The sequence below is a fragment of the Thamnophis elegans genome, chromosome 7 (genome assembly GCF_009769535.1).
Source record: "Thamnophis elegans isolate rThaEle1 chromosome 7, rThaEle1.pri, whole genome shotgun sequence".
NCBI classification, from domain to species: domain Eukaryota; kingdom Metazoa; phylum Chordata; class Lepidosauria; order Squamata; family Colubridae; genus Thamnophis; species Thamnophis elegans.
In genome coordinates this window covers 43,197,235-43,214,903 of record NC_045547.1, presented here as the reverse complement: position 1 = coordinate 43,214,903, position 17,669 = coordinate 43,197,235, and the positions used below count along the sequence as shown (strand labels likewise).

Sequence of the window (17,669 nt, the reverse complement as noted above, 5' to 3'; positions counted from 1 at the left end):
ATGATTATCCTTTAATAGCACATTTACCTTATAACTATCATGACTAATAAAATTAGTGTTATTATAGTTAACCATCACATGCCAGCCAAAAAGATCATATCTGTGGTAACCCCAAAGATCTATATTTATACACTTACATATTTCCCAGGTTTTATGGTAAATGTTTATAAAAACATTTAGGCTGCAATAGTCAGAATTTCAATAGGTACATAATCACATTTTTATACTTAAAAGAGCCTGATGATTTTGGTATACAAAATATGTCATCATATGTAAATGACTCATTTTTTCCTCCATCATGGAAAAGCCAAGATACCTTGATCCTATAGACAAATGTAGCCAGTTCGTCTGCATTAACATGGAATGGATGCTGTACAATCTTTCAAGGAACTGCCATAAGAATGTGGAGAAACCTGACTGTGGTTTTCGAGGAATGCCAGTTCAGAAGAACAGCGACAGCTGCTGTCCTGAATGGGAATGTCCTTGTAAGTCTTGGCATGGTTATATTGGATTATAAATGAAACAGAGAATCCTAAACTTGCATTTGAAATATTACAGAAAAAATATGCCAAGAAGATCCTAGAATGCCAATTTTTATTTATTTATTTATTAAATTTATATGCTGCCATCTCACTGTTGAAGCACCTCAGGGTAACATATAAATTTACATCCTGTTTTAACCTCTTGCATAATTTTTATTTCTCATTTACTGAATTTTTCCCCCCAGTATTGTCAGACAACTGACTTGATATATCCTTGCACATGCATTTTTCAATAGCAGAATAAGATATGAAAGTCTGAGTTGAAATAACATATTTGCACATTGCTATATTTGCACAGAATGACAAATTAGCTGTTTGATTTACCAGTGAACAAGCAGAATTCCAGTGTTTGCTGGTCTGATCACTTCTGCTGATTTCCACCAAATGTAATTGTAGCTGTCAGACAATCCATTCTGTGTTGACTTTGTTGTATCTAATGCATAGGTGTAATTTTACATACTTTATAAAATGCCCTTTTTATCAGTACAATATATTGCAAATTGATTTTAGTATATGGCCTATTGGAATCATAGAGTACTTCTAAGCAAATACAGATAGCAGTATAACTATGTGATTTCTTAAGCAATTTTTCAATTATTATTTCTAAATTCAACGCAATTGTAATTGATTCAGTGTATAATTCCAGACTGAAAGAGGCCTGAAATCTTAATGAGATCTCATTAACTGTATTTTCTTCCTTAGGTCAGTGTTCTATCCTCTCTGAACTGAGTATCATTACATTTGATGGAAATAACGTAGCACTATATAAAGTAGCATCCTATATTTTAGTCAAGTTACCCACAGAAATTATTGTGGCTCACATTGAAAAGTGCCCAGCTAATCAGGTAGGAACCTTACATAGTACCTTGCAGTAATTAACATTTCATATTTTAAACCCTAAAGATAGAAACAAAACTTTTTACAATGATTTGAAAATCTTTTGGGTTTCTATATTTATAAACACATTTCCTAACATAATTATTGAAAAGTATGTTTTACTTATATATTATACCTGAAATACATTGTTAATGATTTTTGATTAATAATTCCACATGAATAGAACAATTAGTAGAAGGGTATTATTGAGCAGACTGATCTAGTAAATTATAAATATTAACATCTAATGCTACTCATACCTTCTCAGAAAAATATTTCAGTTTAATGGGGGTTAATGTCAGGTACTGGATTAGATTCAGAGTTTTTAAATTGAGGATATAAATGTTCAGAACAAATGTGAAGGGACTAATGCAAATATATATAGTCTGATTATTCATGAATATACACATGAAGGCAGTCTGTAACAATATTTACCACTGAGCTGGAATGATGTGTTTATGTAACAAGAAATCTGACTCATTTTTAAAATTATTTTTCAGAGTGCAAATTCAATAAGAAAACTAGTGAGTATTTTTAAAGTACAGTTGTTAATAAATCAATCATTATTTAAGAATTAGTAATCTGCTAATTGTTTTAGTTTCAGGATAGTTTGTCCTTTCTTTTCAAGGTCCCAGCAGGAAGTGCTTCTGGTCTTTGCTTTAAGAAACTTAATGTAACAATACCACCATATGCAGTACTTATTAACCGCTTAGCAAGAAAGGTGAGTTAAGCTTTTGCTGGACTGTAGTATCCTGTTGCAAAAATGTTATTATGTAGACAATCCTATTCTTTTACAGGCATAAACTAACTGACCTTAATGAATAAGAGCCTACTATTAATAAAAAGCCTAACAACTGTGATTATCTTTGTATGTATAACATATCAGCCATCTATATAAAGCAGATCTCATTTTTTAAAATTATTTAAGGATGATAGACCATTAAATATTAAAATAATCTACATCAAAATGCCTCACTAAAAAGATGTGTTTTAATAAATCTAATTAAGCAAAGGAGCAGACAAAGTACACTATGGAAGTACAATCTATACTTTGGAAATGGTCCATAGAGCAGGCTAAAGATTTTACATTTATTTGTTAAATTTTACACCGCCCATCTCGCCTAAATGACTAAGGACAAGTTCATAACAAAAAAGCAGTCCTTCAGATAATCATCCCCTAAAATGGTTAGAACTTTAATAGTTTATTCAAACATTTTAATTTGTGTCCAGAAAGCAACCTGGCAATTGGGTTTAAATTTTCAGCCTCAGATCTGAATAAATACCTTATATAGTATGTTATGAATATTAATCTCATTTGTCATGATTTTTTAAAACTACAATAATGCCTTGTCAAAAAATACTTCCCAGATCAACATTTCATCTTTAGTATTTGCTGTTAAAAAATTGAAAATCTTGAAATTTGTTCTTTATTATTTTGTTATTGTTGTTGTCCCTCTGTTGTTGGCTCTTAGCTGCCCATTCAACTATTGCACTTAATCCCATTCAACTATTCTCAAAATTGGTTTAAGTTTGCAGAAAAAAATAGGATTTACTTTCTATGTATATTCTTCAACCCAAAATGATGCTTCCTTATCTTTTGTGATTATAATGTTGCATTCATAATAGCTGCTAAAACAAGGCATATTCTAAGTTTTGTGTTCAAGACATAGTTATGGTTTATCAGAAAGATGTCAACAGTATAGGCAGTTTGGGAGTAGAATTAAATAACTACATATTTTGTAGCTAATACAAAGCTATAAGGCCTTACCATACCTGCTAAAAATAATTCATTTTTAAAAATATAACTTTGTATTGTCAGATTTAAATATTATGTGATTGCTTGGAGGTTTGAGAGAATTCTTTTCTGAATAGTTTTCAAAAGCATAGAAAAGCATAATTCTTTTAATTCCTGTAATATTTTTATTATTATTTTAGGTAATTGTGAATTCTATAATCCAACCTTTGCCTTTCTTGCAAGATGGCGTATGTATTCAAGACACTGGAGCAATGTATGTAATCAATACACCAGCTGGAATCAATATTAAATGGGCTCATGTTACAGGCATTATGGACATCCAGTATGGCTTTAACTCTAATGTATCTACAAAGACAGAAGGGCTTTGTGGTAAGAATATATATAATTTATTTTTAATAAAAAAATAATTTTTAATTTAAAACAAATTCAACATCCTTCTTTACATGCTATAGAAAGTGTATCAGTTGGTTACAAAAAGACCTTTGTGCATCTCTTTCACAGTCAACAAACATAATTCATATTAACTTAAGTATTTTAACTCAAATATTCATACATGTCACCATCATCATATCTCCATTTTCTGTTGACTATAATTGTTTAAGTGTCCTTCATCATAAAATATACCAAAATTTAATACATAACCACATACTGGCCTTTCAATTACTATTTCTAAAATCCTCCACTAAATCCTTATGTCCTATTCTAGCTAAACATCCATAATATTTAATAACCAAGTTTTCTAATCCTCCTTTCCAAATCACTATTTAAAGTTTACATCCAGTTTCCTTATGTTATACCCATATCTATATATATGTTGTTATTCTTATCCCTCTTTTTTTTGACAATATCCTATATCATAACATTTTCCCCTAATAATCAAAACTTTAATTGTATCTAACTTAGTTGTTGTTGTTGTTCTTCTTCTTCTTCTTCTTCTTCTTCTTCTTCTTCTTCTTCTTCTTCTTCTTCTTATTATTATTATTATTATTATTATTATTATTATTATTATTATTATTATTATTATTATTATTATACAATTGTATCACAGCGGCCAGTTGTTTTGCCGGATTTGGCATTGGTTACTAGTCGGGCCCCACCCAGGGGCCTAGGACGTCATAACGTATTTTCGTAATATGCGTGCAGATCCAAGCAGTGCGGCTTTTTGCATTTGACTGATGGTGATTTTGTCAATTTTTAACTGTTTTAAATGTAATTCCAGTGCTTTTGGGATAGCACCCAGTGTGCCAATTACCACTGGAATTACCACTGCTGGTTTGTGCCATAGTCGTTGAATTTCAATTTTTAAGTCCTGGTATTTTGCGATTTTTTCATGTTCCTTCTCGGCGACCCTGCTATCACCTGGTATTGCAATATCTATGATTGTAACCTTGTTTTTCTCAACCAGTGTGATGTCTGGTGTATTATTATGTACCAGTATTTTGTCCGTTTGTATACGGAAATCCCACAAGATCTTGACCATCTGATTTTTGGTGACTTTTTCAGGCTGATGTTCCCACCAGTTTGTTGCTGTTTTAATATTAAAATTTTTGCACAAATTCCAATGGATCATTTGCGCTACTGAATTGTGCTGCAATTTATAATCACTCTGCGCGATTTTTTTACAGCAGCTGAGTATGTGATCAACAGTTTCATCAGCTTCTTTGCAAAGTCTGCATTTGGCATCATCAGAGGATTTTTCGATTTTGGCCTTAATGGCATTTGTGCGGATAGCTTGTTCTTGCGCAGCCAGGATTAGTGACTCTGTTTCTTTCTTTAATGTACCTGTTGTTAACCATAACCAAGTTTGTTCACTGTCCACTTTATCTTTTATTTTTTCCAGAAATTGGCCATGCAGTGCTTTGTTCTGCCAACTCTTCATTCTTGATTTTATCACATCTTTTCTGTATTCTTGTTTCGTCTGTTGGGCCTTCAGTAGATTTTTGTTCTTTACTTCGATTAATAGATGTTCTTGACTTTCTTTTAAATAATCAGCCAGTGCATGTTTTTCTTCTTCAACTGTTTGCTTCACTTGTAATAATCCTCTGCCACCTGATTTTCGGGGCAGATATAATCTATCAGTATCACCACGTGGATGTAAACTGTAGTGCATTGTCATTAGTTTCCTGGTTTTTCGGTCCAAAATGTCCAAATCAGCCTGTGTCCAGTTAACTATACCAGCTGTGTATCTTATAACTGATATTGCCCAGGTATTTATGGCCTTGATTGTATTTCCACCATTCAATTTAGATTTCAAAATTTTCCTAACTCTGTTGGTGTACTCTTGCCTGACAATAGCTTTTACTTCTCCATGCTTGATGTTATCCAACTGCAGAATGCCTAAGTATTTGTAGGCTTCATTTTCTTTGCATTTAATTAATTGGCCATTAGGCATTTCAATTCCCTCACATGCAGTGATTTTGCCCCTTTTTATGGATACAGTGGCGCATTTTTCCATGCCAAACTGCATTGAAATATCGGTGCTGAATACTCGGACTGTGTTTGTCAGTGATTGGATTTCTATTTCTGACTTTCCATAGAGTTTCAAATCATCCATATATAGTAAATGCGAAATTTTTTTAGCTTCTTTGGCTGTTTGGTAGCCTAATTTCATTTTTTTAAAGATTACTGATAGTGGATCATTGCGATGATGAAGAGAAGAGGTGAAAGTGAATCACCCTGGAAAATTCCTCGCTTGATATTAACCATTCCTTAGATCTCATTCCCTACTGCCAACTCAGTTCTCCATTGTTTCATCGCCTTTTCAGTAAAGGATGTAATATTTTTGCTAATGCCAGTTGTTTCTAAGCATTTTATGATCCAACTATGTGGCAGTGAGTCAAATGCCTTTTTGTAATCAATCCAGACCATATTCAAGTTCATTTTTCTGTTCTTACAATTTTCTAATATCATTTTATCAATTAGAAGCTGATCTTTGGTGCCCCTGCTCCTTCTTTTGTTGCCTTTTTGCTCTACTGGCAAGATGTTGTTTGTTTCCAAATAATCCATCATGTTATCTGCAATAATGCCTGTGAGTAATTTGAAGGTTGTTGGCAAGCATGTTATTGGTCTGTAGTTTTCAAGTGTTGTTCCTTTAGTTGCATCTTTCTGAATCAAGTATGTTTTTCCAGTTGTCAACCATTCATCAATTTGGCCCTTTTGTAAAATTTCATTCAGTTGCCTGGCCAATATTGCATGTAAACTGGTCAGATATTTGAGCCAGAAACCATGTAATTGGTCCTTTACAGGTGATGTCCAATTCTTTACCTTTTTAACTCGATTTTTGACCATCTCAGTTGTTATTTCTAATACTTGCATTTGTTTGTTGACAATGCTTTTCTCAAAGTCATGTATCCACTTTGCTTCCTTGTTGTAGTCCTTTGCATTTTCCCACAATTCTTTCCAGAATTCAACTGTGGCCTGTTTTTCTGGTTTTTCACTTTTGGTGTCACCATTTACATTAAGACTTTGATAAAAACGCCGTTGGTCTGATCGAAATTGCTGATTTTGTTTATATTGGATGATTCGTGCCTCATATCTTTCAATTTTTCTAGCTGTTGCTGTTATCTGCTGTTTTACAATCTCTACAGCTTCATTGATGTTTCTTGTATCCAATCTATATCTCCTGATTAGCCGATCTATGATTTTGTTGTTTTTAAGCCGTTGCTCATGCATGTTCTTTAAGTTACTAGCATCTGCCCTTAATTTTTTGATTTTTTGTTCTAAACGGATTTTCCACTTTGGCTTTGATGCTTTTTCTGTTGTATGACTAGGTACTTTAATTTTAATGCCTAGTTCATTAGTGACTATTACAGCTGCGCTGTACATTAACTGGTTTGTTTCCAAGATGGATCCCGGTTCAATTGTTGAAAACACTGCATTAACCATTTTCATGATAGGGGCCAAAATTTTCTTAGGCACAGTTTTTAGTGATGGTAAACGTTGCCTTTCCTCATTAAGCAGAAAATGCTCCATGATCTTATCCTTCAATTCTTTTTGTTTTTGAGTTAGTTCATCAGTTGGTTCAGTGATAACTGGTTCTATTGGTGGTGGTGTTATTTCCTCCCCAAGAGCTTCTTCTGGGAGTTCTACTATAATGTCTTTAGTTGTGTCTTGAATATCAGTTATTTCCGCTTGTGATATTGTTTTTTGGGTTTTGCAATTTGCCTGAATTTCCTCATGTTCAACTTCACTAAACACTTTATTCCGTATAATAAATCGCCTTTGATCTGCTAGTCGTTGTTCACTAACATTTGAATCTGGATATTGTTGTTTCCATAATTCATACATTCGCTTTAAATAGCCTCTTTTTTCTGGCTCTGAGTTGTAGTAACAGGCCATTATGGCACGGTTTTCATCTGCACTATATTTTTGTCGTTTTGTTGGCTGGTCCACTTGTAGCCCACTTGTCGACGGATGTCCAGGGACCCCAACATCCGCCGCGGCCCTTGTTAACCCGCGTGACGACCGATGCGGTATGGAATTCTTATTTGTTTTTTTCACCATATTGTATGGGTTGGCGGGGTTTTTTTTTACGGGACCAGATGCCAACCTGATCCCAACCTTCCTCCTTTCTCATCCGGGCTTGGGACTGGCAACGGCGGAGTTGTTGTTGTTGTTATTATTATTATTATTATTATTATTATTATTATTATTATCCTTTATGTATAATCCAAAGGGATTGCTAATCTTCTTTACATGGGTCCCATTCAATATTTCATTTCATTTATTGAATTTCTAGGCCGCCCAATCCCGAAGGACTCCGGGCAGCTTACAGAAATGAAAATATTAAAAAAGAATTTAAAAACAATAGGACGCAACAAAGTTAAAAAGAAGCACAACATACACCCAATCAGAGTGGGGCTGGACCTCAGTCAAGAGGTCAACAGCCCCAGGCCTGCCGGAAAAGCCAGGTTTTAATAGCTTTGCGGAAGGCCATGAGAGTGGGTAGGGCCCGGATCTCTGGGGGCAGCTCATTCCATAGGGCCGGAGCGGCAACAGAGAAGGCCCTACTCCTAGGCATTGCCAGCTGGCATTGTCCCCCTGAAGGCACCCGGAGAAGGCCCATCCTGTGCAATCTTATTGGGCTAAGGGAGGTATGTGGCAGAAGATGGTCTCACAGGTATCCGGGTCCTAGGCCATGTAGGGCTTTAAAGGTGATAACCAGCACCTTGAATCGTGCTTGGAGGCCAATGGTTGCTCGGCTCCGGGCGGACCTGGACTCCAATCCCGCAGTACCAGCCGAGGCACTAAGGGATGATCTGGTAAGTCATCGCTGGATTGAGTTTCAGGCGGTTGCCCCTGAGGATGTGGACAAGGCCATGAGAGCTGTAGGTGCCTCCACATGTGTGCTGGACCCGTGCCCTTCCTGGCTGGTTGTAAACAGCAGGGAGGTGACACGAGGCTGGATCCAGGCGGTTGTTACCGCCTCACTTTGGGAGGGGATCTTTCCCCCCGCTTTAAAGACGGCGGTGGTGAGACCCCTCCTGAAGAAACCATCCTTGGATCCAGCTGTTTTAAATAACTATCGTCCAGTCTCCAACCTCCCCTTCGTGGGGAAGGTTGTTGAGAAGGTGGTGGCCTTTCAGCTCCAGCGGTCCTTGGAGGAAGCCAGCTATCTCGATCCGTTCCAGTCTGGCTTCAGACCTGGCTGCAGCACAGAAACCGCTTTGGTCGCGTTGACCGATGATCTCTGGAGAGCCAGGGATGGAGGCCACACCTCCATCCTAGTGCTCCTTGACCTCTCAGTGGCTTTCGATACCATCGACCATGGTATCCTTCTGCGACGACTGCGGGAGGTGGGGGTGGGAGGCGCTGTTTTACAGTGGTTCTCCTCTTACCTCTCGGACAGGTCGCAGTCGGTGTTAGTTGGGGAGCAGAGATCGACCCCTAGGCCCCTAACGTGTGGGGTGCCTCAGGGTTCGGTCCTGTCCCCCCTTCTTTTCAACATCTACATGAAACTGCTGGGTGAGATCATTCGACGGCACGGGATAAAGTACCATCAATATGCGGATGATACTCAATTGTATCTGTCCGCCCCGTGCCAACTCAACGAAGTGATGGATGTGATGATCCAGGGGCTGGATGCTGTTAAAGACTGGATGGGGGTCAACAAGCTTGTCCTCAATCCAGAAAAGACCGAGTGGCTGTTGTGTTTCCCTCCCAAGAATTGGCCAAGTACTCCATCTCTCAGGCTGGGGGGTCAAATTATACGCCCCTCAGACAGGGTTCGCAACTTGGGAGTCCTCCTGGACCCACCGCTGACCTTCGAACATCATTTGTCAGCTGTGACCAGGGGGGCATTTGCCCAGGTTCGCCTGGTACACCAGTTGCGTCCCTACCTGAACCGGGAGGCCCTCACAACAGTCACTCGTGCCCTTGTGACCTCTAGGCTGGAATATTGCAATGTGCTCTACATGGGGCTGCCCTTGAAGAGCATTCGGCAACTCCAGCTAGTCCAGAACGCGGCCGCGCGAGCGATAGTGGGTGCACCTCGGTTCACCCACGTAACACCTATCCTCCGCGAGCTGCGCTGGCTACCTGTTGATCTCCGGGTGCGCTTCAATGTGCTACTTATCACCTATAAAGCCCTTCATGGTAGTGGGCCTGGGTACTTGAGAGACCGCCTACTGCCAATTACCTCCACCAGACCGATTCGATCGCATCGATTAGGCCTCCTCTGAATCCCATCTTCTAGCCAGTGCAAACTGGCAACTACCCGGAGGAGGGCCTTTTAATTAAGAAAACTTAATTCATCCGTTTTAAAAGGCCTGCATAAATTCCATCCATGAAGGTAGCATTTAAAAAGTAAAATAACCATACTCCAAAACCATTCCAAATTTAATTCTGCTGCTTGATTCTTCTATTCTCCAATTTAGATTAATTTTAAGTTTTTTATAGGCAGTCTCTTTTTAAAACAGTAAAAGTTCCTTACCAGCTGGAAACACTTTCTATTTCCGTATCCTTCCATTTTGAAGCCGCCCTGACTTCGTCAGCCTTGGCTGGATTTTTTGTCGTCGGCTTGAAGAACTTCTCTCGCCTCTTTCAGGGACTTTGAGATGTCCCTGAGGTCAGCAAGACATATTCCTCCTGTTCACCATCTCTTCAGGACAGTTTAGGTCCGATTGGACCACGCAGTGGCAAAAGTATTGGCTGCGGTCTCGGATCCATATCGTCACGAATTTATTTTGTTATCCTGACTTTGGACTTTTAAATTTTTAGATCTAAATTTATTTACCAATCTTCTTTTCTAAAGTCTTACTTCTATCTTCTCCCTTTCTTCTTTCCTTCCATGGCTGCCATTTATTTTATGTAAAATTATCACAGCAAATTGTTCTAACTTATCCAGCTTCAGTATTCATTGCTAAAATTAACAGAAACGGTAATAGGGAATATGAGAACAATTATTTTTAGTTTTTCAATTCTATGTTCTATGCAAATGCTCTGAGTTTTAATTAATTGGGTCTGAAACTGGTGCTATATTGTTCAATTTTTATGTTCCCTTCCCCAAAATGTATTATTACTGTAATGCTCCTAGTAGTAATTAGAAACTTTGAACATAGTTATGATAAATGTATGCAACTGTTAAATAGAACTTTTATGAGAATCAAGTCTCCACTACAGGTACAACTATTTGTTTAGTGACTGTTTGAAGTTACAACAGCACTGAAAAAAGGGACCTATGACCGTTTTCCACACTTATTGCACCATTCCCATGGACACATGATCAAAATTCAGATGCTTGGCAGCTGTCATGTATTTATGAAGTTGCAGTGTACTGGGGATATGGCAGTGTAACTTCATAAAGTGATCACATTTTAAATCTTCTGATAAGCAAAGTCAATGGGGAAGCCAGATTCACATAATAACCATGTCACTTAACAACTATCATGATTGGTAGCAGAAACTTTTCAAGTGGTAGTGTCGAGGACTACCTAGATGTGATATACTCTGTGTTTTCTTTTTTAAGTAAAAGATGGGCAGATAGATGCAGGAAATCAAAAAATGTATTCTTAAATTGATTATACGTTATTTTAATAGTTTTTCTAGTTTTTAACAAATGGATGAGAAAATTTAAATTTGTTTTCCTCCCTGAGAAACGTAAGGCTGTTTCAATCATTTCATATATATTTAAGTATATGCTTATTTTTAAGGTGTCTGCAATGGTGACCCCGCTGATGACTTGAAAATGCAAAATAGAACAATAATTACAAAGATGGAAGAAGTCGAAATTTTTATCAAAAGTTGGGAAATTGAGAAATCTTTTGATGTAACAACAAGAAGACCCATTAGAAACTGCACAGAAGATAATTGTACATATTGTATGGAACTCTTACAAAAGTGGGCTTTTGCCCCTTGTCACAAAAAAGTGAGTGTGAAATAATCATAAGTACAGAACAGGGGTGGCAAGCTTGTGGTGCCAAAGGATCAGACTTAAATTTGGGTAGACCATGGTAGAATTGTAACATATAGGCAGATAGGGCTGGGAAGTTTTTAATTGTTTATATAAATGTTGATATATATCTATCGATTTAGACTACCCTCCCAACTCAGAGGAATAGGATTCTTTCTCACCTGTTTCTCAAAGAATTAATAGCAATAGCACTTAGACTTATATACCGCTTCATAGTGCTTTTACATCCCTTTCTAAGCGGTTTACAAAGTCAGCCTATTTTCCCCAACAATCTGGTTCTTCATTTTACCCACCTTGGAAGGATGGAAGGATGGAAGGCTGAGTCAACCTTGAGCCGGTGAGATTTGAACTGCTGAACTGCAGCTAGCAGTTAGCTGAAGTAGCCTGCAATAGTACTCTCTAACCACTGCACCACTTCGGCTCTAAAAATCGTCTCTGGCTCCACAGTTTTTAGGCTAAATCTCCACATTTTAAATGAGGCCCTTGAAAATCACCACCCAGCAAATTTCACCTCCCTATCTGGCTCCAGAATGAGCACAATTGATTAAATAACTCTCTCCCTAATTTTTTGCAGCAGAATTTGAAAATGCAGAAGGGATGTGGAATTAAATTTCCTTTTTCTACCGATAAACCAGGTTCCATAAGCAAAAATGGGTCACGGGGCCTTAAATAAATATGACTTTCAAAATATTTTATTAACATTTCAGCAACTGTTATTAAACAGCTATATTACACAAATGATTGTGGTTTTGTTTGTTCAAAAGCTGTTAATATGAAACCAATGCTTTTCTCCAATTTATCCAGATTATTGATTTATCAAATATATTTGATCTAGGTCTCACCACAAGATTTTTGTGAAAAAATGTGGGTTAACAATACCTATTTTGAGAATTATGAATGTGATGCACTTTCTGCATATGTAGCACTATGCAACAAGCATAATATCTGCATTAAGTGGAGGACACCAGATTACTGTTGTAAGTTTAATGTCCTCATTCCTGATCATTTCATTTTTACTTGGCTTTTGCATTTTTGTTTGCTAGACATTAATGATACACAGAAGGCTAGATTTAGAGTGGAATGACTCAAATTTATATTTTGCTTAGCTCTCTACTCAATGACATTCTAGATACTATAGGTTAATATTGATAGTTATTAACTACTAAATGCTAATACAAGTAGTCCTCAATTTATGATCTTTTAAAAAGGTTTTTATGATTATTTTATTGGAAATTTTTACATATTTTATGAACAAACTGTTGCCCGGATCTTTTCTTTTACATCCTCTCATATACATAATCCATTTTACATCATATCTCTGTTTCCCAATTTCAGCCACATTATTTTCTTTCCATATTTTTGATCTTAAAACTTATTTTCTTCTTAGTACATAAACAATATCACTAATCGCCCTTAATTTCTAATATCTTACAATAACATCAACTCCATCGCTAAATATGTTTCTCAAATTCCCCATCCCACTCTTTAACATTTCATCTTCATCTCTTAATTTAAATTATCTTCAAAGTTAAATCAAATTGCTATTTCACATTTCATCTGTTGATGTTTTGCTGTAAGCAACATACATTATCAAAATCAAATTTTAACTTAAAGAACATTTAACTTAATTAATTATCCACAATTAATAATGTTGATATAATTCCCTTATATATTAATTAACTATCCACCATTAATAATATTAATCAATCCCCTTTAATCTACTAATATGTACCTTATTTCCCTTCCTCCTCCTCTTTAACCATTTTCTCTCAGTCTCTCAAAGATTCTATTTCTTATTAATTTTCTTCTTTTATCCCATTCTCTTACCTTCTTCTTTTAATTTTTTAATTTTTATAATTATTGTATCTTTTCTTCCTAATACTTTTTCTCACTTTTAATTTTATTCTTTGAGTAGTTTTCCCCAGTGTTTTTCCTAGTCTCTTCCCACTGTTTCCCTCTTTGCTGTTTGATTGGTTCTTTTTTTGGGGGGGGACATTCCTCCTTGTCTACCCTTTTTGTGCCACAGTAAATCCCAGTGAAGTCATCTAACTGTTTTTACTTTCAGTTCCTTTTTCTTCAATGTTATTTTCCTGTTTTTCATTTATGCTTTCTCTTACCCCCCCCTCTCCTGTTTCCTGATCTGTGTGCTCCCGCCAAATTTCTGACTTTTTATTGCCTTTTAAAGTTTTACGCACGTTTTTTAGCATCTCAAATAATTCATACATCCAAGGCTCCATATTGCCAATTAAACAAATTTAACAAATTTTAAGACTTTTTGGGTTATAGCACATTTAATTAAAACTTAAAGTCCATACAGATCTTATAAAATCTTTATTTTCAAGAACATATGTTAGCAATAATATAGAATTGATACCAAGGAACTTTTGAAATTTCACTGTAGAAATATATGACAAGTCTTGAGATCTACAGGTTACAAACTAATTTTTGTTACTGAAAAGAACCCTTGAAAATCTAATCAGATGTAATCAGATCTTTGACTTACTATTTCTTCTCCATCAGTTTAATACATAATGCTAACACTGCAAAAGAAGAAAACGATATGTGACCACTTAGAGCAAAGATCAGTTAAAATAATCTTCAGACAAGGATTTTAATAGAAATGGGCCTGTATTTCCAATCATATAAATCATTGTTTTCTAATGCTAGGATCTATTAGTTGTATTCTTTAATGTTTATCCTTTCATGACAAGTAAACAATTTACAAATTGTACAGACTGAAATCTATAGCTAAACCTGGTCATTTAGATAAACTATAATTCACAAGAAATGTTTCCTCTTGCCACCCCCCCCCTTCTTCTCTTTTCTAATGAATGTTAAGAAAATCTCAGCAATATTTATTTTCCTCCACATGTAGGGCTTGCTTGCCCTGATGGGAAGGAATATCAACCTTGTGTCCAACCCTGTGATGCTAAAACATGCCTAAATAAATGGTTTTATGAAGAATCATCATGTTCCTATTTAAGAGAAGACTGTGTTTGCAAAAAGGGGACCATTCTTCATAGAACAGACTCTGACCTTTGCATTCCAGAAGAAAAATGTGGTGAGTAAGCCTATTAATATGCTGGCATATTTTTCCTATTACATTCAAGTATTCTTGCTTACTTATAGACAGAGGCAGGATTTTTATTTTTATCTTCTCTTTATCCAAATAATATACAATTAATAAACAGTCCAGTATAGCTCCAGAATTTATATTCCCTAATTGGTATAGCTAGGAAGGTGATCTTTTTCTATAGAGGTTTTACTGTAAAAGTAATCATAACTTCATAAATCCCATTAAATTCATTGCGTTGATTCTCATTTAAATCTGGAATTACACCTTCCAACTGTTTCAGAATTTGAAAGAGCTTTATGAATGTTATAAAATGCCAGTTTGCTGGTAAAAATCCTTCAGAATATGTTAATTTCGATGTGATAGAATTATAATTTCTGAGGCTCAAGGTAAAACAAATAAAATAAAATGAAGTAATCCAATATGATTATTTTATTGACAATAAAAGTTCTTACATCACTTGCAGTATTGAATTAAGCCAGGCCTGTACTTTAACATTCTAATGATTCAGACATCATATACAGAGTAAAGATAGATGATCATTCTGAATCTGTATAGCATAATTGTAGTCATATGAGCCTGAGATCAAAACTATATAGCAAGAGGCATTGATTACTTATAATTTTGCAAAAATGAAAATTTATTTGCGGCAAATAACAAATTCCTGTAATATTTCCTTTCTCTCCTTAGAAGTGTCAGCATTTAGTTTGCTCCAGCTTCTTACAAATGTCAGAAGTTATTTAACTTTCAGCTGCTGATAACAGATATAGTTTATAATATTGTAATGCAAACAGGACATTTTTTTTAGATGTCATTGAAAAAGATTTGTTTTTTACTTTTTTAAAATAGTCTGTACAGATAACGAAGGGCATCCTCACTCTGTTGGGGAGAGTTGGATTGGCTCCAATAAAGGATGCTGCATGTACAAGTGCATGGAGAATGGGAACATTATTGATACAGATGCTGGATGTGATAAGCAGCCATCTCCAATGTGTGATAGAGAAGCTGAAGTGATTGTCAGTGTAATTGAAGAACAAACTTGCTGTCCAAAAAATATCTGTGGTATGTAATATTTATAATAGGCATGATATTCAGTTGATAGGAAATAATCTGTGTGTAGTATAGAGAAATCTGAAATATTTTGCACAATTATTTGTTTGTCTATATTTTTACAAATAACTCAGGGAGACAAACATATCAACAAATCTTCCTCCTCCTATTTTCCCCATAACAACAATCCTGTGAAGTGGGCTCACCTGAGAGAGAGTGATTGACCCAAAGTTATCCAGCTAGCTAGTGGTACTTGAACTTATAGTCCCCCATTTTCTAGCCAGGTACCTTAATCACTAGACCAAAATTCCTCATAGCTAATGTATAGTGAGAAAATAATCTATCATTGTAAAAGTCAACATTTACATGTTTTTTTAAAATCTATTCACCATATTTCATTTCTGTGATCTAATATGAGCACAGACCATGAAAAATCTTCCTCTGGTAGAAATAGCCACAAGGGATTCTGTGGCTAAGATGCTGAGCTTGTTGATCAGAATGGCTGGCAGTTTGGTGGTTCGAATCCTTAGTGCCGCCTAACTGAGTGAGCTCCCGTTACTTGTCCCAGCTTCTGCCAACTTAGCAGTTTGAAAGCATGTAAAAATGCAAGTAGAAAAATAGAGACCACCTTTGGTGGGAAGGTAACAGTGTTCTGTGCACCTTCAGCATTTACTCATGTTGGCCACATGACCAAGGAGACGTCTTCGGACAGCGCTGGCTTTTCGGCTTTGAAATGGAGATGAGCACCACCCCCTAGAATCAGGAATGACTAGCACATATGTGCGAGGGGAATCTTTTATCTTTTACCTTCTAGAAATAGCCAGTTCATCATTTGTTGACCAAAGTCAAGATGGCAAACATGAATTGAAACACATTTTTGGTAACACCTCACAGAGAAGTAGGAGATGGCATACAGGCTTATAGACATGTTTAATTATGGATAATAAGAAAGTCATTTAAGACATGAGCATTCCAAAACCAATCTGAAAGTTGAAAAAGGGGTTTTTGCAAACATTCTCAATTATCTCTTAGAAGTTAAAAACAAAAGCAACAACAACAGCAAAAGCAACAACAGGTAGGATACCAAATGGCAATCCAGTTGTGTGCTGAGCTAATCCCAGTGACAACCAGTGACATGTATTAGTCTCTATGTAATTTCAAGCTTCTCTGCTTTTAGTTTAATGCATACATTAAAATAATAGTACATTAATATAAGAAGCCGAATAGCTTTAGATACAAGTTTTTATGTTAGCACAAGTTGTTCTTTACTTTTAATATATTCTATATATTTAATATAAAATTAAGTATCAGTAATCTTAAAATGCTTTCTTGGGAAAAAGAACAGTTAGTCCATATTCACATCAGCTTGTTTATTAATCAGAACTACTGGAACGTACAATACATCTTTTCCGTATCATCTTCCCATGAAAAGGTTAAGTATATATTGATTTGATTCAGGACTCTATTTTTTGTTTTAGAGTGCAACATGACTTTATGTAGCCCTATTATCCCGGTATGCAAAAGAACTGAGAAGCTAACAGTCAGATATACTCCTTTCTCCTGTTGTCCTCAATACCAGTGTGGTAAGTGATAGGATGAAGAATGAAACTGAGAAAATATTTTTCATTTAGAGGCTTATAACATCTAAACTCTTAAAACAGCAAATCATTGGTTGTATTTCACTAGATTGCTTTGTTTTTTTTAAAATTCAGAATGTGATAGGTCAGCATGTCCCAATGTTACTCGTCCAGAATGCCGAGAAGATCAGTTTATTGTAGAAGTCAAATTGGATGATACTTGCTGTTTCTCCTACTTGTGTGGTAAATAACATTTCTTATATTAAAAATCTTGGGTAAATTGAGGATTTAAATATCTAAGATACTGTACCTGTAGAATTAGTGGTGACTTTTTAAATTTAGTTACAAAACCACCCAGTTTTTAATGGAAGAATTTGGGTCCTAA

The 17,669-nt window shown here is 35.9% G+C and overlaps 1 protein-coding gene across 1 annotated transcript in view; it reads left to right on the top strand.

The window, feature by feature from the left end:
• The window catches only part of OTOGL (otogelin like), a 105,287-nt gene that overhangs the window by 62,711 nt on the left and 24,907 nt on the right, over nt 1-17,669 (top strand). The window contains exons 36-46 of the mRNA XM_032221176.1: nt 308-485; nt 1,245-1,387; nt 1,919-1,942; nt 2,047-2,139; nt 3,354-3,543; nt 11,325-11,539; nt 12,420-12,561; nt 14,460-14,645; nt 15,507-15,719; nt 17,186-17,290; nt 17,420-17,527. Coding sequence (XP_032077067.1) covers nt 308-485; nt 1,245-1,387; nt 1,919-1,942; nt 2,047-2,139; nt 3,354-3,543; nt 11,325-11,539; nt 12,420-12,561; nt 14,460-14,645; nt 15,507-15,719; nt 17,186-17,290; nt 17,420-17,527 — 1,597 coding nt within the window. The remainder of the gene's footprint in view (nt 1-307; nt 486-1,244; nt 1,388-1,918; nt 1,943-2,046; nt 2,140-3,353; nt 3,544-11,324; nt 11,540-12,419; nt 12,562-14,459; nt 14,646-15,506; nt 15,720-17,185; nt 17,291-17,419; nt 17,528-17,669) is intronic.